We start from the raw sequence: 24,218 nt of genomic DNA, 5'->3' as shown, positions 1-24,218 counted from the left end.
GCAGCACGCAGAGCCTCCTTACCCCCTCCCCGCATCTAGGAGCTGGATCTGCTTCTGGCTGCTTCCGGGAGCTTGCCTTAGCCCTGCAGTGCCGCTGACCAGGAGCTGCCTGAGGTAAGCCTACGCCGCAACCCTGAGCCCCAACCCCCTGCCCCAGTCCTGAGTCCCCTCCTGCAACCCAAACCCCTCATCCCGAGCCTCATCCGAGCCCACACACCCAGCCCAGAGTCCTCACCCCAACCCCCTCCTGCACTCTGAATCCCTTGGACCCACCCCCCAGCCTGATGCCCCCTCTTGCATCCCAAACCCCTCATCCTCAGCTGCACCCCCAGCCGGAGCCCTCACCCCTACCGCACCCCAACTCCATACCCCGGCCCAGAGCCCCTCCCACATCCTGAACCCCAGAGCCTGCACCCCTAGTTAGAGCCCTCACCCCCTCCTACACCCCAACCCCCTGCCCCACCCAGGGAAAGTGAGTTTGGGTGGGAGAGAGCGAGCCACCGAGGGAGTGGGAATGTAGTGAGAGGGGGGCGGGACCTCGGGGAAAGGACAGAGCTAGGGCGTTCAGTTTTGTGTGATTAGAAAGTTGGCAACCCTACCCCAGCCGTGGCTCCACTCCTGGACATGGGGCAGGGGGAGTCTAGGGGGGTGCAGACACATTCCATTACAGGTAAGGAGGGGCATGCAAGGAAAAGTTTGGGCACCACTCTAAGGTCTGGTCTATACTACCCGCCTGAATCGGCGGGTAGAAATCGACCTCTCGGGGATCGATTTATCGCGTCCCATCGGGACGCGACAATCGATCCCCGAATCGGCGCTCTAACTCCACCAGGGGAGGTGGTAGTAAGCGCCGCCGACAAAAAGCCGCAGAAGTCGATTTTGCCGCCGTCCTCACAACGGGGTAAGTCGGCTGTGATACGTCGAATTCAGCTACGCTATTCACGTAGCTGAATTTGCGTATCTTAAATCGACTCCCCCCTGTAGTGTAGATGTACCCTAAGATTGGAGAACAGGGAGTTTTAACCCCATCTCCTGCCAAAATCCAGCCTAAATTTGAGCCAGCCATATGAAATCCTTTTTGCCGAAAGAAGTTACATAACATACACTATGGAAGTCACACTACACAGTGGCCCTGCAACTGCCTGCTCAACTTTGACCCAACTACTATGCAGAAAATGACTGCCAGGACAGGGTAGAATTTACTGTGCAAACTTGGTAGACCCTTGTGTCAGAAATGACACCCACAAGGGTGCAGCTCTCATCTTGCTCCCACATATGAAAGCAACTCTAACAACGGCAGCCATTATACAGATCAGCCCTATAAAAGGCTTATTCTGAAAAGCATTCAAGCCTGAACACAGTCTTTAAATGGATTTGTCCTTCTTAAACACTTGTGGACTCTACCAACTCTAATAATGATAGCTGATTTAGAAACTCAGGTTAATCAACAAGAGAACTAGACCAAGACACAGTGCCCAGACATGAGCCCTTCCATGATCAAACAAATGTGTTGCCTGACTGAAAATCTGGAAGAGATATATTTGAGAGTATACATCAGGGATCGGCAACCTTTGGCATGCGGCCCATCAGGGAAATCCGGGGGCGGGCCGGGCCGGTTTGATTACCTGCAGCATCTACAGGTTCGGCCGATCACAGCTCCCACTGGCCACAGTTCGCTGTTCCAGGCGAATAGGGGCTGCAGGAAGCGGCGGCCAGCACATCCCTCGGCCCGCGCCGCTTCCCGCAGCCCCCATTGGCCTGGAACAGGGAACCATGGCCAGTGGGAGCTGCGATAGACCGAACCTGTGGATGCTGCAGATAAATAAACCATCCCGTCCTGCCAGTGGATTTCCCAGACGGGCCGCATGCCAAAGGTTGCCAATCCCTGGTATATATCTTCAACATAATTGTCAGTTTTTATTCTCTCTTCCCAGTGCTGCCTACCTATTCAGTTTTCAGTTTGTTTGGCTGACATTGGACTGTGAAGCACAGATACCAACTTGGGGGAAAACATAAATCCATGTCAGATTCTCCAAAAATACTCCAAGTTGTAGGTGGGCTCATTTTTTTTTATTTTATTTTTTTTAAACAGTGAACTGACTTTTAATTTCAAAACGGAAAAACCTACCTTAATAATCATTCCCAATCTTATTTTTCCTTCTCTTAGTCTACTAAAGTCTAGCCTAGGAGGCAGTGTTTGGATCTGGGATAAGAATAGGATAGAATCTAGCATAGGGAGCCAAATCAAGATTAGGAGGTTGGATTCTGATCTGGTGTCAGAAACTCACCTGTAAGTTTTCACTTTTTGCTTTTAAGATGCTCAACTGCTAGCACAGAAAATGAATATCCTAGTTGTTATCATCTTCAGCCTCAGCTTGACTCTCCTCCTCCTCCCCACTCCTTGATCAAGAATCACAAATCTATATATATGGTCCCCACCACTGTGTTATCAGAGCACCTCCTGGACATCAATTAATTTTGCTTCACATGTAACAGAATTAGGTGGCATTCATCCCTGTCATGAATTGATCTCAAACTCAACTGTAAATTAGCCTATCCCCCCTCCCCCACTGAAGTCACAAGACACCATTAAGACTGTTCCTTTGTTGCTATTGTTACTCATGTAAATTCTCCTTTTCTTCCTTTCCCTAACCATCAACTCTCTAAACTAGGGGTGGGCAAACTACGGCCCGCGAGCCGCTTTAAGCTGGCCTGCGAGCTGCACCACATGACTCGGCCCCGCTCCATTGCTCCGGCCGGGCCACTGGGTCGGGGCTGCACTACGTGGCTCGGCCCCGCTCCAGTCGGGGCGCTGGGTCGGGGGCCGCACCACATGGCTTCTGGAAGCTGCAGCCTGCCCTGTTCCAGCTACTATGCACTCCAATGGGAGCTGCAGGGGCGGTGCCTGCGGATGGGGCAGCATGCAGAGCCCCCTGGCCGCACCTCCACGTAGGAGCCAGAGAAGGGACATGCCACTGCTTCTGGGAGCTGCTTGAGGTAAGCACCACTCGGAGCCTGCACCCCCTGAGCCTCTCCCCAACCCCCTGCCCCAGCTCTGATCCCCCTCCCACACTCCAACTCCCTTGATCCCAGCCCGGAGCACACTCCTGCACCCCAAACCTCTCATCCCCAGCCCCACCCCAGAGCCCAAACCTCCAGCCAGAACCTGCACCCCTTCCCGCACCCCTGCCCTGATCCCCCTCCCGCCTTCCGAACCCCTCAGTCCCAGCCCAGAGCACCCTCCTACACCCCAAACTCATCCCCAGTCCCACCTCAAAGTCCGCTCCCCCTCCTGCACCCTAACACCAATTTTGTGAGCATTCATGGCCCACCATACAATTTCTATTCCCCAATGTGGCCCTTCAGCCAAAAAATTTGCCCACCCCTGCTCTGAACCATATTTTCGGCCTTAGCTAGACATAAGCACATCACACCCTTTCTTGGAAACCATTACTGGCTTCTCATTCCTTGGGGAATCCAGCACAATAGCTTTTATATTTACATCTTCCAGATACACCATAGTTTCCCCTACACACACACCCATCTTTGACCAGATCTTTTCCTGATCTCCAGCTTGTCTTCTAAGATCTCCAGAACACCAGGACTTTCCTGGTCATCTCACACTGGATGGTAGATCCTTTCCCCATGCTGCTACTCATCCCAGGTGACTTGCTATTTCCAAATTTAATTCTCTTTCTCTGACTCAAAGCTCTTAAATCCCTGCTCTAAAAGCATAACCAAATCCTACACCTCTTTCCACTCCAGAAATGCTCAGTCACCTTCCCTGAAACTTGACCCAAGCACCTGTCCTTTACCATATCTACATATGCTATCTGTCATCTACATACCAGCAGTTTACTTGTATTTGAATGCACATATTGTAGTAGGCTGTGAATGTGATTTTTTTAAAAGGAATGTCATACCAAAAAAGGCCTTTATCAAGCTTAGCTGGTGCTTCAAGGGGTATGTGAAAGGAAGGCACTCTGCAGCACACTAGGGTAGAAACAAAGCCAGCAAAGTTTTTGAGAAAGTTGAAAAGAAATAAAAAACCTCTGCCACAGACAAAAACCACAACGTTATTTTCTCACAGTCACAATTACAGAGGATCACCTCACTAAATGAACAAGGCTTTTTCCCTGAAGGAGAAACCTTCAATGAACTGTACCTAGTATTTCTATCCTCCGTTTATTTCTGCTTGTCAGTGAAGTGACCTGTGAGAACTACTGTTCAAATACTGCCTTTTTAAAAAAATACAAGCTAAGATGGAAGCTTCAGTCTTTTCAAAGGTGAAACTAAATAGCAACCCATTGTTTAATAGTTTGAACTGCACCAGTCTAGGCTTTAGTGATGTGACTCAGTGCAACACAGTTATTGTGATGTCCCTAAGCAAGATTTTGATACCAATGGCACAACAGCTTCCTAAATCTCTTGTTTTCTATATGCTCCACATTGACCACAGACTCTCACATATTTATAGAATGAATTACATTTTCAGAAAATATAGAAGCGGCCTTTGAGCTCCTAATTTGCAGTAGGGACCATTTTGGCAACTGGTTGACCGCAGGCTAGGGGGAGTAGAAAGGTGCCTATGAGCCATCTTCCTAACCATGGGGCCTACACCAAGTACATCTCATCTGGGCCAATGGATTTATCTACTTATATATTGTATTTATATGTAGATTAGCAACCAATTGAAAGATACTGGGTGAAATCCCGATATTACTGAACGGGACTGTTGTCCTTGAAGTCAGTGGGGCCAGGATTTAACCCACAGTTCTTGATATGCACAGTTGCAGTCTCTAACACAAAGAACTTTTCTTTCAGAATTTTTCTGCAGTTCTTAATTTTACACTTATAACGAAGTAACTTACTTTCATGCTCTCAAGACAGACAGTTAAGGTTTCAGACATGTTCCCTATACTTAAAATGGGGAATACTGCTGGAATCTCTGTAGAACCGGGAGGAACTTTTAAAGTTTGGCCACTGTAATACAAATGGACAATTTCTTCCTTTAGTTGAAGACTTCTTTAAAATGCTAGGAACATGGCAAGAAGTTCAAAAATCAAATTGAATCTTGTTCTAGTTACCGCTTTTTATATGATGAGAGTCACAGAAGAAAGAGTCAAGCTACCCATCATGGAATGGAAAAAGCTCACAGTTTTGCACCTGGCATAAAAACGTGCATGTATTATCACAATCTGGAGGTGCTGTGCTTTGCCAGATGCTGTTTTGTGCATGCCACTGAAAAGTTGTAAGGTATTCCAAAGCTTGCAAAAATTATTATTATTCTTTTTTGGTTCTCAGTATTGTTATATCCAGGAGAGTATTTTTATATAGTTTTCATTTTTTATGCTTACTTGGTGGGATGTGAAAAATCTCTTAGCATATGGAGTTTCAAATTTAGTCCCGATTTCACAAATGATAAAAAACTATTTTCTGACCCAGATGGAAGATAGAAGTTAGAGAGGCTTACAAAAGGCCTTTGAAACACAATAGGAACAGGGATCCTTTGTTCAATTTGAAACATTGGATGAAACATAATTATTCAGTTATTGCTTCAACATCTGGCATTTCTACTGACCAAGCATATCTTAGCAAAGGCAATGTTATCTTGTTTATTTTGCTTTCTCTTAGCTAATTACTATTAGCTAGGCCTCTGGTCTCTTAACCAAACTTTGGACTTTGGGCTTGGAAAAGAGCTGGCAAATTCATATACCAGACTGTTATATAACATGCACATGGATTTTAACCCTTCAAGTACTTACCTAGTATTGTGCCCCTCACTTTGTCGTGTTAGGACTTATAGCTTGGAAATCAGTAAGCCATTTGTAACAGCAGCTAAGTGAAGTCCTGCAGTAGCTTTTATTTTCATGTTTGTTAATAAAATATTGTGGGCAAACAGCATTAGCTCAGGAGCACTGTTATGTGAACGCTTTCTCTCAAATGTAACAAATGCTGGTGACTGCTCACACAAGCTCAGGATAAGGGTTTCAGACCAAAACTGGGAGATAGTGAGTGACCTTGGTACTGCTTTATGGGAAATCTACTGAAGCCTTCAAAGGAACAGCCAAATCTTGTTCTGTAAGCATTTAGAGATGAGGCTATTGAGGTCAACCACTTTTTCAATGTTAGACCAAAGAATAACTTTTGGCACTACATCCAGTTAAAATTACTTTTGTTGTTCTTGGGTCTGTTTTCATTGTGCAATATTAAGCCAACTCAGAAACTGCACCCATTTTAGCTCTGACTGATAGCACACTAATCCACTGATTATCCTTTATTGCCACACCCTGGTTCTCTCTTACTTTACATCTCTATCAGCAGTTTAACTCAATTCTGCCTTCACTTCCTGACAGAGGTAGGCTGGGAGGGCTGTGCTGGGATATCTGGAACAGAGCAGAGCAGAACCCAGGGAGTTCACAGCTTGCCTTCCAATGTCTGTGTCACTATTAATGCCGAGGCAAGAGGTGGGAGCAGATAGGACAGTACTGAGAGAGAGCCCTGATTTCCATGGATGGCTAGTGGGCATAAACTGACAGATAGTGCTGCTGGTCCTGGTAGCTCTTCCACAGCCACAAGGTAAAAAAAGCCTGTCCTCCTCTATGTGCCCTGGGCAGAGGAGAATCCTCTCCCTCAGCCACAGGACTTGTACACTTCATTTACTTGAGGCACTTGTTCTGCTCCCTGTGGGGCAGCTGCTGCATACTCCCCCCCCCCCCCCTTCTCTTCTTGTGTCTTGTCCAGGGATAAGGAAGGGACCATGTAGCAGCTTCTGCCTTGGAGGAAGGAGCTGGTACTGCTGCTAAGTGAAGTTGGCAGTTGCTGCCACTGGGTAAGAAAAGGAAGGTGGGGAAGGGGGAAGAGCTGGTGCATTGATGGAAAATTCATATCTCAGAATTTGCTTCCAGTAGCCATGTCTGACATGACATTACACATCATTTTATGGTCCTCATTCAGAATATGCAGCCTTAAGGACTCCATTACATTTGTATCTTTAGTACAGGAAGAAGTTCTGATGGGTGAGGAACACACATCTGATATTGCCATCCCGACAGGGACTCTTCCTTGGCCTGGTAGAAAATTTCCGAGGAGTCTTTATCACCCATCAGTTATGTGCAAGGCCACCCAGTCAGCACGAGTGTACAGAAACTACATGTCCACGTCAAAAGATTTAAATTTCAATGGGAAATGTCACTGTGAACTAATTGCTCATTCATGGTAACTACATTATTGCATGACTGACCACTGGATTTTTGGTTAGGAAAGAAGTAAGATGGAACTGGATGTTGTGCAAATCAACACAGAGCTTTAGAACTTGCATTCTGTAGTCTGTGGGCCACCCCTGCAGATGAGGGCCATTGCAATCTGATCCTCTCTATGTAAATTAGATTTTGCTTTCCAGTTCAGCAAGTGACAAATATGGTTCTCAGTTAGGCACAGCTTTTGCCCCACAAAACATTATATGGCCTCCCCTTTGGTCATCAAGAGTTCAGATTTGGTGATTTTCTGCAAAGCTTGTCTGTTTTTCCAGGATTTTTATGGGCAGGTGCTTGCATGTTGAGAGATCTACAGCAGATGGATGGGATGGGATGTACTGTGGTGAAAAGTCTTTAAATTTTTTTAAAAATCTATTAAGTGTTTTGTAAGCACCCTCACATGGGCCAAACTGGGAGATGATTGAGTAGGACGGGGTGATTAACAAGTTAACCAGGGGATTCAGCTCGTCACCTGGGGACAGCTAAAAGGGGAGACAGAAAAGGAAAGGCTGGAAGGAAGGAGAGAAAGGCAAAAAGGCTGAGGGCTTGAAAGACCCAGAGCAAGAGCAACAGTGTATTGCAATCCAGGGTAACCTGGACAATATAGTAGATGGGGAGACTTCAAATGCAGGGGAGAAGTCTGATGCTGCAAAAGATTGCCCATGATGTGAAGACAGAAATGCAAAAACTGAGATGTGGTGGATACCCCCTCCATCGGAATGTACCTTTTGTGGGTGGAAGATAGAGAAGTCTCCTACAGTGATTTTAGAAAGTCATCTTACAGAAACTGCTCATGGGATGGGATGCCAGCCCCCAGAGGAAAGGCAGAGCCTAGGGGAGGAGAGAAAAGGCCCTGGTAAGAAACAAACAAAAACGCGGTAGGCGGAGTGTGAGAGTGGGAATAGCCTAGAGCTGGATCACTACTCTGCACTTTGTAAGTGTCCCCAAATTGGGAGATAATTGATTAGGGCTGGGTGATTAACCAGTTAACAAGGCGATTCAGCTCACTAACTGGGGATGGTTAAGTGGGAGACACAGGAAGGGGGAGGGGCTGGAAGGACAAAGCAGCCCCAGATCTAAGAGAGGTGAGAACTCTCCTCCCACGTTCTCACCCTGTGCCTAGGGGGTACAATGAAACTCGGGAAAAGCTATATGGTGATGAGACCTGAAGCTGTATACAACCTTGTAAATAAAGTACACTGTGATGGGCTTACGTAAGAGTGTGTGGGGACTGCTCCCTAAAATAAATCCAGGGTGAGGGAGCATGCCCTGTGTCTTTCTTCCTTTAAGCAAATATGGACATCTGTTGGAATCCACTGACATTGCACTACTCCAGCAACGTGACAATTTCTTAGTAATGATAATAAATGAAATGTTATCAAAATAAGCAATAATATGGAATCAACATCTTTTTATAAAAGTTGTTTAATTCACTCTTACTTTACATTAGTATTTATAAGCACCTTGTCATTTTCTGTCAATTCCAAAAACAACAGGAGACTGGAATGATATTAGCTAGCAAAATATGTCAAGATTTGTTAACTGTGGATGAAGAACTAAGTAAAAACACATGGCTGTTTTGTACACCAAGACCATAACCAGAATCTGGCATTGATTTATTCAAATTTTGCTTTGTCAGAGGCCAAAGCTTACATGTCTGTAAACATCAAAATAAACATCATTTAATTTTACAATTTGCTAAATAAACACTTCTTACTCTGAAAAGATACATGTTGTCCTCTTCTCTTGACCTGTGCTTCAAGCATTGTTGAATAATTTGTTCCCCATAAATTGTAACGGTGCTTAGAAACTACTTCCAACATTGTGCAAGTCATAAGCAAGGCCATTTTAATGTGTGCGGTTTCCTTATATATTCCTTCGATCAATATTTAACTAATGCAACTGTGAAAAACTATACATTTTCAGCAAAATGTTTTGATTTTGGTCCTGTAGTTAAAGACCTTCTATAACCGAGTTGTTTACATGGATTTAATTCACAAGCATGTACACAACGAAATCACTATACCAATGTTTCCTCATCTATGCATAAAAAGTATGTCTTCTACTTACACTACAACATACAAAAAATAAACTACAAAAATCGTTTACACTTGATTTCAGCAAAAAAAGCTTTCTTCAAGAAAAATGATTGTTTTTTCAGCCATCAAAAAAGGAATGCAAGTAAACAATAAATACAATGTGCTTTCTCCATATAGACATATTTACACTTGAGTCTTTGGCTTATGTTGAAGTTTCTCTATAAAGAACTTTATGTGATCCAGCCATCATTGCACATTAAAACAAAATAAGCCAGTTATATAGAGTTGCAACACTTGAAACGTATAAAGAATGAATTTTACTATCAATCTGCACAGTTTTGTTTTACTTTAACAATTTATCAAAAGAAAAAGGAAAAGGAAAAATAATACCATATAGGAAATATTGATACATGCAACAGATGGTGGCTCTACTGTATTTGAGAGACGGCTGTATATACAAACACTGAAAAGTCCTAATTTGAGCAAATTTCTTCTGACTCTGGATTTCATTAAATTTATTTATGTGACATTAAATGTTGATACTGTATACAGGCATAGAAACAGACTGAGTTCTTTTATTAAGATCCACAACTTCATAAGAAAAATACTTTTGCATTTAAATTTTAAAAGTCCCCCTCACTAAAATCTCTCTTCACAGGTTGAACAACTGTTGTCAAAACAGTTTACTGAGCTTCATATACTTGGTTCACTTTGTCACATCCATTCCAACTAAGATGATTCAAGGTACTCCAAAGCGACATCATAGCAGAAACGATATTGCTCCTGAAAAAGAGAGAGAAAATTAAAGAAACTGTCTAATATATTAAAGGGCAGGGATATCTATGAGCAACTATATTCTCTGTCTACTGCTGTGCCATTTTAGTCCATACTAGCATTCTCACATGATTTTTCTTTTAAATTATTAGATGTCTGATGTCAGCTCTGATTTCAAATCTCAGCCTAACCACCACAGTGGAAGGGAAGAACTGGCCACACATGGCAATAAACTCTTTGCTTCCCTGTGATTTGTTCCGCTTCTGAGTTAGTTATAAAACTCGTAGTTTTCATTTTCTAACAAAGTGTTTCTCTAGTGAACTACTTCAGTCCCTGTATAACTGACAGCTGCTTCTTCTAAGTCAAATGGTATTTAGCAGTAAACTAGCAATAGCATCTTAATATCATTCAAGGAAATAATGAGCTATGATACTGAACTGCATTAGGCCTCAAGACATTGTTAGAAATTGTGATAAATAATGTAATGTCAAATAGATCAGAAGGTGCATTTAAGTGAGGAGATCAGCAAGTGCAGCCAGGAAAACTGATATTTATTTTTAAACAAGGTTGCTGTTCAATGTCAATATTTGAGGGGGGAAAAAGAGAGAGAGAGAGAGAGAGAAGTTGATTAAATTCTACCAGCTTTTAAAGCTAAATGAAACGAGCCTGGTCTCATGATTTACTTTAGGTTGCAAAATCCACTAGCAGGAAGTGGTGGGATATCTAAAAGGTTTTATTGTGCTGCTTACTTTTGTTATCTGATGATCTTGTTGAATGTAGGGCAGATGACAATGCTACATTGGTTTTCCTGGTTTGTTTTTTACTAACGACTCAACAGCTGCTGCTGCTGTCGTTCAAGAGCTCTGAATAAAAGCCCACACAATACACACCACAGAGAAACACACCTACAGAAATTCAGTAACTGCAGATTAAAACTACAATGGATTTGGGGCTTTTAAAAAAATAAAGAGAAGTTTTCAGATAATTTACCAGAATCATACGCAATATACATTGGACTCTCTTTATAGTAGCACTTAAGTTCAGCAAGTAATTTTCCATGTGATCTGACCTGCTTTCACTCTCAACAATGAACTGGAATCTGTGCACCAGTTTTGTGCACATCATCTCAAAAGTGTGCTGCATAGACTCTATAGTACTTTTAGCAAGATGGCCACAGGTAGGCCAGATACGTTCAATAACCTCCCTCTTACAGCTGTTAACATTCTAGCTATCATTTAATCCACTTGGTACTGGCAGATGGAAGCAACTATGACGCTGGCAGACCAGGTCATGCTAGAGTGTACTCATGTGAATTCACGTTTGTATTAGTATAGATCAAAGTACACTGTTAACTGTAGAAGAGTGTATTTGGTGTTTAAACTTCATAAAACTAATGGGATGTTACATGCATTGTTTTTACTTATCTGTGTCCTGTCATAGTGTAATAGCAAACATTTACATTGTAAATACGCCTGCAACTAAATAACTCATCGGACATCAAAGAAGTTTTGTGGAATGCTAATGAAGGACTTTATGAGAAAAGATGCTAGTTCCAAAGCAAATGGCCATTGTGTATGATGACCTGAGGTCAGAGACTCAAAGTGCATTCTTCACTCAGCGTCACGTGGGTAGAGACTCTGTTAGCTTGTGTTCCGTGAGAAGAAGCTATAAGAATGAATGCAAAGAAAGATCCTTTGGACTCTTTCAGGGAAGTATACCAGATGCATAGTGCAGATCCCCAGAGTTATTCTGGGTAGCCCTGAAAGACTTTTGGGAAACTGGTAGTTTATTACATCATTGCCACCATTTGGAATTACAAACTGTGATTCACCTGTACATATATTGTAACTCCTTTAACCTCTCAATAACTCTCATTCTTTTTTCTCAGCTAAAAAATCTTTAGTTAGTTTACTATAGATTTAGCTGTCAGCATTGTCTTTTGTGTAAGATCTGGAGTACCAAATGATCTGGGGTAAGTGACTGCTCTCTTTGGACTGGGAGAAACCTGATGTGGTGTGATTTTGGGTTTGAGTGACCATTATCACAAAGTTCTGTTTGTCTGGGTGGCAAGATAGGCTGGAGAGTCTAATGGGACTGTCTGTGACTCCATGGTAAAACTGGTATAGTAAACCAGAAGTTCACATTTGTTACTGGCTTCATGAAATCTAATTATAGAACACACCATCAGCTTGGGGTATCTGCTCTGTTTTCTGACAGTCTGCCCTCAGGTAGGCGCTCACAGTTGTGAGCCACTCCAGACAGCAACAAACAATAATTAGGGAAATCGTATCACGTACACCTGAAGCCTAGTAAATTCTGACACCTGGAAAAAAGGATGTATGAGGAAAGGCAAACTACACCCATTTTGTTCAATATGTAAGTTCGAAGGGTCAGAAGCAATTTTCACTGTATATAAACCATGAACATTTAAAATTTCAATTGGCATATCTGAGCTCAATGCTAGAGGCAACCATCTGTCTGAAGAGTCTGGGTATTTGCAACACTGACTGCTGTCAGCATGAGAGTCAAATGGCAAAAATTCCAAGCCATTCTCCAACCTGCTTTCATACTTAACCATGACAAGAACAATCTTTAATGTTTAAGGATTCATTTTTTTCTAAAGGACCTTCACTCAGTCTGCAATTTTGGAGGCAGGAGTGGAACATGAACAGGTAAATTACCCAGTCTGGGAAGTGTATGGGGGGGGGGGGGGGGGGAAGAAAAAAGCTACATCTAAAAAAAGAGAGACTATATTTCAAAAACAGGCATTTAACGTTTAAAAAAAAAACATTTTCTTTAGAGTTATAGTTTGTTAAAGCAAGTTTACAATAAAAAAAACCTAATCTATTAAAAGAAATGTTTTAAGATTAAAGTTTTCCTGTGTCATTTTGACTCTGTCAGAAAGCAGTGTTACAAATTACCACAAAGGCCCAGAAATAGCAATTGCAATTACAAAATATAATATATTTCCACTTAACAGTTTATTCCTCTTAGGAAGAACTGTCTTGGCTTGTAAACTTTTAAGATAGTTTGTCTGAGCAAAATAGGCTATAGTGTTACTTTAAGAACATAGGTTGATCTTGAGAGCTTATAGTGTACCCCCCTAAGGGATTGTCTACACTTACCAGGGGATCGAGTCACAGCGATCGATGCATCAGCGGTTGATTTAGCAGGTCCAGTGAAGACCCGCTAAATTGACCGCAGATCACTCTCCCATAAACTCCTGTACTCCACCTGAACGAGAAGCGCAAGGGGAGTCGACAGGAGAGCGTCTCCTGTTGACATAGCGTAGTCAACCCCGCGTAGTGGACCCTGTGGTAAGTAGATCTAAGTATGTCGACTTCAGCAACATTATTCACGAAGCTGAAGTTGCGTAACTCAGGTCCAACTCCCCCCCGTAGTGTAGAAAAGGCCTAACTGTTCTGTAAATTTTCCTTGAAAAGCAGACGATATGGTAGGAGAGAAATGACCTACCAAAACACACAATACCATGCTATCCAATGTGTAGTCCTTCTATGTGCAATAGGTTTCCAACTCAGGATGTAACAATTCACAACAGTACACCCGCTCAGAATATTACATTCACTGTTAGAATTATACTAGGGTGATACCTGCAGGTCTCCTAGCTCTAGTAGATGGATTACTATGTTTTGTGAGCACAAGATTCATGATCTAGTACTTTTGGTCACACCACTGAAATGATGAACAACCTGCATCCCAGGTGAGAGTGCTCCCAAGTGAGCCATATCAATACACACTGTATATTATCCTTCTTGCTAACTGGCTGTCTGAATTCCAATCAATGTGCTGTAACTTACCGGGGTTTCTACCATGTTTGGCTTACTATTCCGTAACGTCTTTACTGCGTGGAAAACATCAACCACATTTTGTCTTTTGACCATTTCAACAACTATGCCTATAGCACAGAACATTCCACTCCGACCACCACCATTCCTGAATGTAAGCAAAACAACAGAGTTAATACATCTGTTACGTACAAATATACCTGTCACATATATCTCACCTTTAATTTTGTAAAAATACAAGATGGGGGACCCATTAGATGAGACAGACCTTTATCAATGCCCTCATAGCTCTAGGTGATGTGGTTTGAAACATCTGACATCACTGCCACTCTTCATACTGTTTTGAATCAATTGTGGTGTGGTATATAGCTCATTATTCAGCCTAGCTATGCTATAACACAACTTAAGTGGGCAGGAGAAATTAAAAGCAAGTGTTATGAATATAAACTGCAACATTTTCCATTTGTTTCTGGAGGGAACTGTTTTAAATCATCACAAGCTATAAGAATAGTGGCAGAATATTACTGGAGTGTTCTGTTGATTTGATTTTTAGAGATGCTGCTAATCTTTTTTGTAACTTTTTGATATTATTTCCAAAAGTTCCTGGAAACCAGGATAGGTGTTTTTTTCTTGAATATACATTTAAATTATGTAAACAAACTATATGAGTCTGTGGACACCATATGGGCGTTCTGGAATTTTGCTGTAGTTGAGAGTCAAAAGAGATCTGTGAACACTTAATTATAAACCTCCTTTTGAGGGCAGTTTATTCAACTGCTAAAATTGAAGCTTTAAGTTGAAATATGGTAGAAAAGAGATCGGTCACTTTTCATTCAGGGAATGTAAAAAAATATAAAATATACCGCTTTTCCCCCTTTTCCTAAAAATAGCTCTCTTTTAAAGATGACATTTAATTGGTTACACATATGGTGGGAGTCAGTGGGTTTTTTTCTTCTCTCTTCTTTTTAAATGACAGTACTAGAAAAGCAGGTACTGCCTACATGCTGTACATTAATTATTTTTCACTAGCACTACTATAGATGTAACAAAAATGTCTCTGATGTCAGGTATGCATATTCTTGGTCCAGAATGACACAAAATAGCTGTGATGTATAAACTTGTTGGAAGAGCACTATTCAAAATATGCATAACATATAATGAAAAGCTTCATTATATGTAATCTCTTGCCACTTAGTACAAAGAAGCATCCTGTTGGATTAGTCAATAGTATAATGGTATTGGATCAGAAGTCACTTGTGGACCCTCATTTATAGCCACCTGGAAAACACTGCCATTAGGTGTAAAAGGAGAAAATTGGGATTCCAGAAAACCCCAGCAAAAGAGAACACATATCTGTCCAGCCGGCCACTTCTATCGTGCTCATCTCCACAGTATGTAGGCCCCAGTCCGAAGTGGGTGACAAGTACCAGGGCCAAAATTAAAGAAAACAAAATAGGACACATGCAATAGAATGTATTAACAGGGGCACTGGATTGAACTTAAAATAATGAATTGGATGCTAAACAGTCCGAGATACTGCCACATACCCAGTCGGCCACAACAAAATTACTCACAGACAGTGAATGATAGTTCGGCCTTCCCCTTCTTCACATTCCTCTTGCCATTTTTCAACTTGAAGAATTAACTTCAAAAATGATCTCTTGGAGCCTGGAATGTCTCTGTGAGAAGTCCATCCCAAATACTGGAATTGCTGCACCATCAGATAGCCTTCCTGTGGCTGATGGAAGCCAAACCACTTTACATTAACATGGCACATTTATAATCAGTTTATGAAAACTAAACAGATAAAACAATGTGAAACTAAATCAGAGTATATATTGCACACAAATTCCATTACATGTATGTGCTGAGCATACATACAAAGAGATAGCATAAAGGTGTCTGTGTAAGTATTATAGAAGTAGGGCACAATGGAACAAGTTTAAGAAGAAAATGTTCTGGAGTAGTTGCAATTAGGACATCAAAGTTTATAGGGCCACTAATTTAACCATTCCTAAATAAACTAACAGGGATATTTCTCTGGATTCTAAATAGCTAGTTTTTTAAAAAAAAAATTCTACCTCTACATAAGCAATAAAAAACCCTGTTGTTGAATCTGTAGACCTTACAGAAATGCAGTGGCTCTGTAGGAGCACTTATCCTGACAAAGTATTTCCAGTTATAAAACAACAACAAATGATGGTGGTGTACAAATATGTTTTTTGCTTGAATGGAGTCTGCTCCTTTTGCCAGCCCATCATATCCTGATGACAAATTTCTGAGCCTTTCCTAAACTGAGTTTCAGACACAGAGTGTTCTGGGGTGGCTCAGAATGTTTCAAAAAAAAGGTTTCCTGTACCTGGCTGCCCTAAAGAATAAATAACTCACTCTGGTTTCATGTAGCGGGGGCAGGCAAAGATGGAAAGAGATGTGGGGTCCTGGGGGGAAAAGAGATGGTGCAGAGAGAAAGAAAGGTTCACAGGAAAGGGAGAATGGAGAGAGACAGAGGAAACAAAAAATTAAAAGCCAAAAGAAATGGAGAGAATGAAAATAAGAGATGGAACAAGTGAAAGAGACAGGAACAAGGAAACTACAAAATATAAGAAACAAAAAAGGACTACAACATAATCATTAAATGTATTAATATCTCTACACTGTATTGAATTTCCCAGACACAACAAGGAGAGTTAAAAAGAGAGATGAAAACATTTTGCTTAACACTCCTTTCAACTAAAGCATAGAGTATGGATAAAACATGACCCAGTTCTGAACCATCTATGAAAAATAGCTTGGGAAATCAAAACCTGACAGAAGAGCCTTTGCAACACCCTTTTGTTTCCCCATATCCATTATCATAATCATTTATGAGTTGAATTAGAAATATGCTATGTACTTCACAGACGTTGTCCGAACTTGATCTCTAAATATGAGATGTAACAAGTGAGGGTAATAAAGTGGGGGATGGTTACAATAGCTTAACCTACTGGTTCTCACAAATTTTTCTTTAACTCATTGCATGCAGGCAACATAGCAGAAATGAGTTTCTAGTGGAGATCTGAAGGAGAAGGTAGTGGCTGGTACGTAGGGTTTGAGAGAGTGTTGAAAGAATGCAGGACAACATTAAAGAAGACAGAGACAGTAATGGATAAAAGATGAAAAGTGCATCAAGACTTGCATCATTACTGGAGGTGGAGAGAACATGTTAGTAAATGTAGGTCAGGGCACAGTGTCTCAAGAACCTCCAAAACCAGAATAACTTTGTCTTTTCACACATATTTAGTAGAATGTCATAACGCTTCTGCTTTGTTTTGTGGTTCTTGCACCACAAGGCCCACGAGGTGTTAATTACATAACCACAAGTGTCCTTCAGATATGCTTACATGCAATTTCATATGACAGTTATAAAATGAAATACTGCTTATGTCCATTATAGGCAGCTGTAGAAAAATAGTTAAATCTTAGGAACTGAATGTTTAATTCTGTTCTGCTTAATGTCTGAAGAGAATTAATATTTATATTTAGTATTATGTAATACTCAAATCCACAATAGCCCAGTTAGCTGTTATCATTATGATGATACTTACTCTTGTTAGATTGCATATCCTGAAAATTCTGTTTATTACATCACAATCCATTGAACAAGACATGCATTCCACTTGAATAGGACCATATCTCAGCATTCCTTCTTCGGGCCAATACTGTGGACAGCCCTGAACACGAATAAAATGGGTATAATTAAAATTTAAGTTGCATCATGAATATTGTAGTATTTCATTATTATTGTAACACACTTTATAGTACAGTAATAGATAGGTTAATTAATACTAGTTAGTTATTGAAAAGCAAAGCCACAGGGTAATTACACTGTAATTGCAATGAAACTGCACTGTAATTACATTCACCCTATTACAAAGCGTAACCACCTTGATGCATTAATTTGTTCACAAAACCCCCATACACAAACACTAACCTGTGCTAAATCAACTTCATTTAACATTACAAGAGAGGTACAGCCATAGTCATACACTAATCTCCAGAAATCTTTCACAGTGTTTGGCAAAGGATGTTGTGTGACAATGAAAGCAGCTGGTTGCCTGTAGCTCTGTAAAGAAAAGGAGTGAGTAGGGGAATATTAGTAAAGAAAGCACTGAATAACGATTATGCAAAGTCTGGGCCTCTTGGCAACATAACTAAAACAATGTAGTGGAATAAAATCTAGCAATTTTAACCAGAACAACTATTCAGACAATAAGATATCTTAAAGTGGAAAAAAAAACAGGTCACATATGCATAAATCCCCTTTAAATTAATCACTTAAAAGTTGAGCCCATTGTTGCATATTTTTCTGAACTGGTGCTTATATTACATGCATTCATCGTGGTTTCAGATTATCTTAGAATACTTGGGAGACAAAGTAGAGATGTATTAGCCCCATTTTACAGAGGGGGATACTGAGGCACAGAAAGATTGATTTAACCAAGTTCACACAAGAAGTCTGTGACTCAGCCAGGAACTGGACCTAGACCTTGAGTCCCATGATGGTGCGATAACCACAAGGCCACCTTTCCTCCCCTAACTGAGCTTAAAGCTATTTTCTTTTCTTTATAAACCGCTCTTTGGGCTGACATCAAAAAGTTTTCAAGTTTAAAAAAAACTTTTAAAAATAGTTTTATTGGAGAAGTCTTTTGGCATTTTACATCCCCTCCCTGCATCGCTTGGTTGGGGTTGGACTCAGGTTGTGAGCATTGCTATGTTGTCACTAGTGGAAGGAGTCAACAGAAGACCAGCAAGTGACTGTCATGCACCGTTGCTATCTGGGAAGAATGATAGTCGGGGGGGTGGGGGGGGCTGGCAGTTATTTTTAAAGGCAGAGAAGGCTGGTAATTAGGGACTAATTCCCACTGGTAAGGACACAGCTGTGTAGTTACTGATGTACTCAGGCTGCACTACCTCCTACTGCGACTGGAATACTGATAGGACTGGAGCTGCTCTATCTCCTGATGGCTGCAGTCCATGTGGCTGCCACTGGGGAACTTCTGGCCCTGTAGCACATAGACTGCTGGCAGCAGAGAGGAGGCACAAAGCAGTGCAAACTACGGCTTCAATGGGACTAACCTCCTGGAGGCTGAGAACAGGGTGTTCGGATCTACTCCCTGCAGCCTCCAGCTCCTGGTGTCCTGGCAACACATGGGTTGCAAGTAGCAGAAGGAGGAGACACAACACAAGGGATACCAGTTATTGTGGGACTGTTACATCAGATCACATTTGGGGGCATGGGTGCTGAGATGGAAAGGGATAGGATGGCTTGGCAGGACTTCCTTTTCCCCCCAACAAATATGGAATTGCTACCCACAAATTGTTAGCCCAAAGCTCAGATGAGCAGTATTCATTTCTGGACCAGTGACAGATTTGAAGATGCTATATATTGTGACTATGGAGGAATGGAAATTGGAGATTTAATACAATACACCTCTACCTCGATATAACGCTGTCCTCGGGAGCCAAAAAATCTTACCGCGTTATAGGTGAAACCGGGGTAAATTGAACTTACTTTGATCCACCGGAGTGCGCAGCCCCACCCCCCCGGAGCACTGCTTTACCGCGTTATATCAGAATTCGTGTTATATCGGGTCATGTTATATGGAGGTAGAGGTGTACTATTAAAAAGGGGCGTTCCCAGCTTTCCAGAGGATCACAGAAGCACTGAGACGTCTGAGATATATAATGTTGTAAAGGAACAACAAAAGTTAGTGGATTTTAAAAATGTTGCCAAGACTTCCCTCTCCCTTCTTTGTTAAGACCATTTTACTGAACACTACAGGAAGAAAAAATTACCCTTTCTTTAACCAGCAAGAGTTCTCTCTCATATTACACAGCTTTTCATGGCACATTACGTAGACAAAGGAGATAGTCTCTTACATCCATAAGAGCAGCGTTGATATAGTTGCTGCTCTCCCCATCAATAGTAATTAAGAAAGGCAGACATCTGTCAGGTGGCAGCATATCCATGAAGCGATTCTTGTCATGATTCCTTGGCAAGCAGGCTATGCTGCAATCTTCAGCTTGCAGCCGAGGGGTCACAGAATTCAGGGTCTAAACAGCAGAGGGAATCAATATCATGTTATAGTGCATCTTATATACAGTGTTCTTGAAATTCATTCATTTATTTAAAATGTTGCAATGTAGGAAACATGAAAAATCACAAGCAAACAAGAGCATGTGTCTGCTTGAGAAACTTGACATTTTTTCAGTTTAAATGAATGAAAGCTCAGGTACGAAGACACATCAGGAACTGCTGAACGGATCCTCTAAGCGCATCCCCCCTAACATGCAATCCAAAAGGGAAGAAAATAGAAGAGAATCTTGTGAAACACATATGAACTATGTCTCACTTGCTTAAAATGCAAAATAACCCCCCCCCCCATCCTGCCAGTTCAAGGTCAGTACGGTTCATTATAGTCAGCAGTCTATCGCAATTATAATCTAAGAAGGGTATTTCATATTTAAGAGTGACCTTGTAAAGTACATAATAAAAGAAAAGGGTGCTATATTATCTTAAATACAAGAAAGGGACAAAGGTTATGAATTTGATATGAAAGTCTTTTTTCTTAAAAGAAATTATATGTACCTAGAGGCAAAAAAAGTTGCTATTCTATGAAGAGCTACCAGTAATTGTAAATACCTGAAATTCATCTTTGAGATGTGAAGAGTTTGTCTGAGAGTCTATTCTAATCATATCAAAATATGCAGCTTTGAATTCACAGACAGGGATGGCAGTTTCTCCACATAAGCAAGCTTCCAGAATGGCATCATGAATAAAGATGTACTGCTCCTACCAAAGAGGAAAAGAAAAGAAAAATCTAGCAATTTAAAAACAAAATAAAATCTTACTTTCCTTCAAGATAAGCAGATCTTCCCCCTCTATAAATCTTATTCAAACCAGCTTCCATCAATCCATTGGATATTGCTTTAGCACCTTAAGTACAGTACAATCTGCCTAACTGGGATGCAGTTAATCAGTATGTTTCCCTGAGAACCAATTTAAGTCCAGCAATAGTAAGAGCATAAGTACACTAATTTGCTTAATGGGGGAATTTTCAGGAGATTTTGTGGTGCATAGGTCAGTGTGGGAGACAGTTTCATGCTGGTTCTGCTTATTTGCTTCCTTAATAGTAGCTTTCAGTTCCGTGATACATACAGAAAGCATATACAATGCTTCAAGCACTACCTGCTCCTAGCAATTATGTGGCATATTTCATGCTACTTACATGCGTGTGGACTGGTATACCTAGTGTCTCATACCTAGCACTGGGGCAGGCAATAGACTCAGCATTACGCCAATACAGGAAATGCTGCCTCCTGATTCTGTTGGCCTGTCCAGTGAGTCTGCAGCCCCCAGCCAGCTGCATTATTATTCCAACAGTATCTTTTGTCAAACATTATACAACACCACAGGCCTGTCGACAGGGGACGGCAAAGGGAGCAATTGCCCAGGCGCCCAGGCGATTTAAAAGGGCCTGGGCCCCCCCAGCTGCCGGGGCCACAGTAACAGCCGTGGCAGCTGGGAGCCGGGGCCAGGGCCAGCTCCAGGCACCAGCATTCCAAGCAGATGCTTGGGGTGGCAATCTGCAAGGGGCGGCAGTCCATGTGTTTTTGCCGCCCCAACCAGCGCGCCGAATTGCTGCCGTGGACGGTGGGGGCAGTCCGTGTGCCGTTAGGACAGCACGCGCGTTTCCGTGGCGGCAGCAATTCAGCGGCAGCTTCTATGTTCAGCTGCCCACAGCAGCAATTAGGCGGCTTCTGTCTTTTAAATCGCCTGGGCGGGCCGCGGGACTCCTAGGCATGTGAAACTGCTCTGGGCCCCACGCTTTGGGGGACGCCCTGGGCCGGCATGATTGGCCAGCGCGCGTGGTCCTGGAAGTGACGGATTTGTCATTTCTGCCCCGGTCCCGGCCCCCCAGAATTTCTGACGGCAAGCCTGCAACACCCACCGTGTGTTAGTCACATCAGAGAGTTTGTAACAGACACAGTCTCTGCCCACAAAGAATTTAAAATCCAAGGATAGACAAGAGGTAACAAACAACTGGGAGAGTAAGTGGAAGGGACCATGAGAATGACAGTAAGATTGTGTGGTGACTCAATGGTGTGAACGCTTCATGATGGTAGCTTTTATTACTTCGTTATTAGAGAAAATGGTTACTAACCTTTCTGTGTTCTTTGAGATGTCTTGCTGCTCATGTCCATTCCATGTTAGGTGTATTTGTGCACCACTGCCAGAGATTTTTCCCTTAGTGGTATCTGTCAAGCCGGCTTTAGCACTCGCTGGTGCTGTGCACTTATGCGCCGGTTTAAAGAGTGCCGCCAGCTCTGCACCCTCTCAGTTGCTTCTTGTCCTTAACTCTGACAGAGGGGCAGGAGGGTGGGTCGTGGCACGGACATGAGCAACACACCTTGAAGAACGACAGTTATAGAAAGGTTAGTAACTATTTTTTCTTCTTCGAGTGCTTGCTCATGTCCATTCCATGTTAGGTGACTCACAAGCAGTACCCCAGGAGGTGGGCTCAGAGGTCATGGACACGCTGACCGCAACACCGCTCTCCCAAAACGAGCGTTGTCCCAGGCCTGTTGGGTGATGATGTAGTGAGATGCGAAGGTCTGTGCTGATGACTAGGTTGTGGCCCTGCAAATGTCCTGGATTGGGAACTGTGAGAGGAACTCTGCTGATGAGGCCTGGGCTCTTGGCTGGCCTGATTGATATGAAATTGTAGCAGGAAGGCCAGGTCAGGGCACGGCTGGACCTTGTCCTTGAAGAACTCCATGTGAGGTGGTTCTGATGTAAAGGTCTTGATTTCAGAGACCCTTCCAGCCAAGGTGATTGCAACAGGGGGCATGATGCTAGCGGCTTGAAGAGGGGACCTGAAGGGCCATGATCCATTTGCTGTGTCTGTAAAATCCTGACCACAGGTTCGGTCAGCAACTTTTCACATAGGCCCAAAGTCCAAAGCTTGGTTTGACCTGGAGGCCTAGTTAACAATGAATAATATTGCCTAAGAAAAGCTGAATAAACCAGAGACAACCTTGCTTCTTATTAGATAAAGCATAGTCAGCAGAACTCTAGATGGGGAGCAGTAATTGGTGTCCTTATCAGAAGTTACAGACATACCAAACATTGGAAGAGGCCTCAAAATGTCCACTCCTTAGTGCAGGAAGGAGATAGCAAATACCCTCCCTACATACCAGCCTAGAGTTCATGGAGAGGCCCAAACATGTCAGTATGAGATATGACATCCTCCCTTCCACAGATGCATCCCCTCCCTAGATGCCAACGTTAGCTTTTAGGAACAAAATGGGGCACCCTGAAAACAGTTCCTATTGCCATGTACTTTTCAATGTCTTTCTGCTTTAACCCCCAGGAATGTACCTGTTGGACAACCAGAAGAGCTACCTCATTCCTATGGACCCCAAATCAGGATTCAACTTATAAAATCATAGAATATCAGGGTTGGAAGGGACCTCAGGAGGTCATCTAGTCCAACCCGCTGCTCAAAGCAGGACCAATCCCCAGACAGATTTTTGCCCCAGATCCCTAAATGACCTCTTCAAGGATTGAACTCACAACGCTGGGTTTAGCAGGCCAATGCTCAAACCACTGAGCTATCCCTCCCCCGGTACACAGTATGTTGTATGTTAACCTGAAACCATGGACGGAGCCATTATGTAATCTTTTAGACTATTGGCTTATTGTGCTTATCTTGTCTTGCTGCTAGAACCTATCCAGGGGCTCGGGACCTCCCACCCCATCGCTTCCCTCCACCCATGAATACCCTATATAATCTATTGTAATCGTCTCTGAGCCTAATAAGCAAAGTGACACTCCACCAGTGCTGTGCGGAATAAACCCACGTGCTTGACTCTACACGGTGTCCATTTTGTTCCTTCAGGACAAAAGTTTTTGTCAAAATGTTTTGACCGAACCAGGTTTAAGTCCCATGGGGGAATTGGCTCACGGGACCTGAGGATAGAGCTTCTCCAGCCCTTTGAGAAACATACAGCCATCTCGTGGGAGAACACTGACCTGCTGTTCACCGGTGGGTGGAAAGCTGAGATGGCTGCTAAGTGCACCTTGATAGACAAGAGGAATCAGGCCCTGTTGCTTTAAGTGGAGCAAGTAGTCCAACAGAGACTGAAGGGAAGATCGAGATGGAGAGAGAGCTCATTGAGATGCAATGTTGAGAAGCGCTTCCATTTGGCCAGGTAGGTAGCCCTGGTGGACGCTTTTCTACAACACAGCAAGACCTGCTGGACCTGTTCTGAGCAAGCCTGTTCTTCTGGGTTCAGCCATG

General features: G+C 42.6%; 1 protein-coding gene across 1 annotated transcript in view; it reads right to left on the bottom strand.

Annotated features, from left to right (window-relative positions):
* Positions 1 to 8,833: 8,833 nt before the first annotated feature.
* Positions 8,834 to 24,218, bottom strand: part of PTPRK (protein tyrosine phosphatase receptor type K) — a 564,673-nt gene continuing 549,288 nt past the window's right edge. Inside the window, exons 26-32 of the mRNA XM_026649826.2 lie at positions 20,558 to 20,707; positions 19,795 to 19,968; positions 17,846 to 17,977; positions 17,460 to 17,585; positions 15,450 to 15,613; positions 13,888 to 14,023; positions 8,834 to 10,078 (exon numbers count right to left, since the gene is read on the bottom strand). Of these exons, the coding sequence (XP_026505611.1) occupies positions 10,025 to 10,078; positions 13,888 to 14,023; positions 15,450 to 15,613; positions 17,460 to 17,585; positions 17,846 to 17,977; positions 19,795 to 19,968; positions 20,558 to 20,707 (936 nt within the window). The 3' untranslated portion in view covers positions 8,834 to 10,024. The remainder of the gene's footprint in view (positions 10,079 to 13,887; positions 14,024 to 15,449; positions 15,614 to 17,459; positions 17,586 to 17,845; positions 17,978 to 19,794; positions 19,969 to 20,557; positions 20,708 to 24,218) is intronic.

The sequence above is a fragment of the Terrapene carolina genome, unplaced genomic scaffold (genome assembly GCF_002925995.2).
Source record: "Terrapene carolina triunguis isolate 2854851 unplaced genomic scaffold, T_m_triunguis-2.0 Scaffold85, whole genome shotgun sequence".
Lineage (NCBI taxonomy): Eukaryota > Metazoa > Chordata > Testudines > Emydidae > Terrapene > Terrapene triunguis.
Note: the sequence above shows the minus strand (reverse complement) of the source record. Positions and strands in the feature narration are given on the sequence as shown.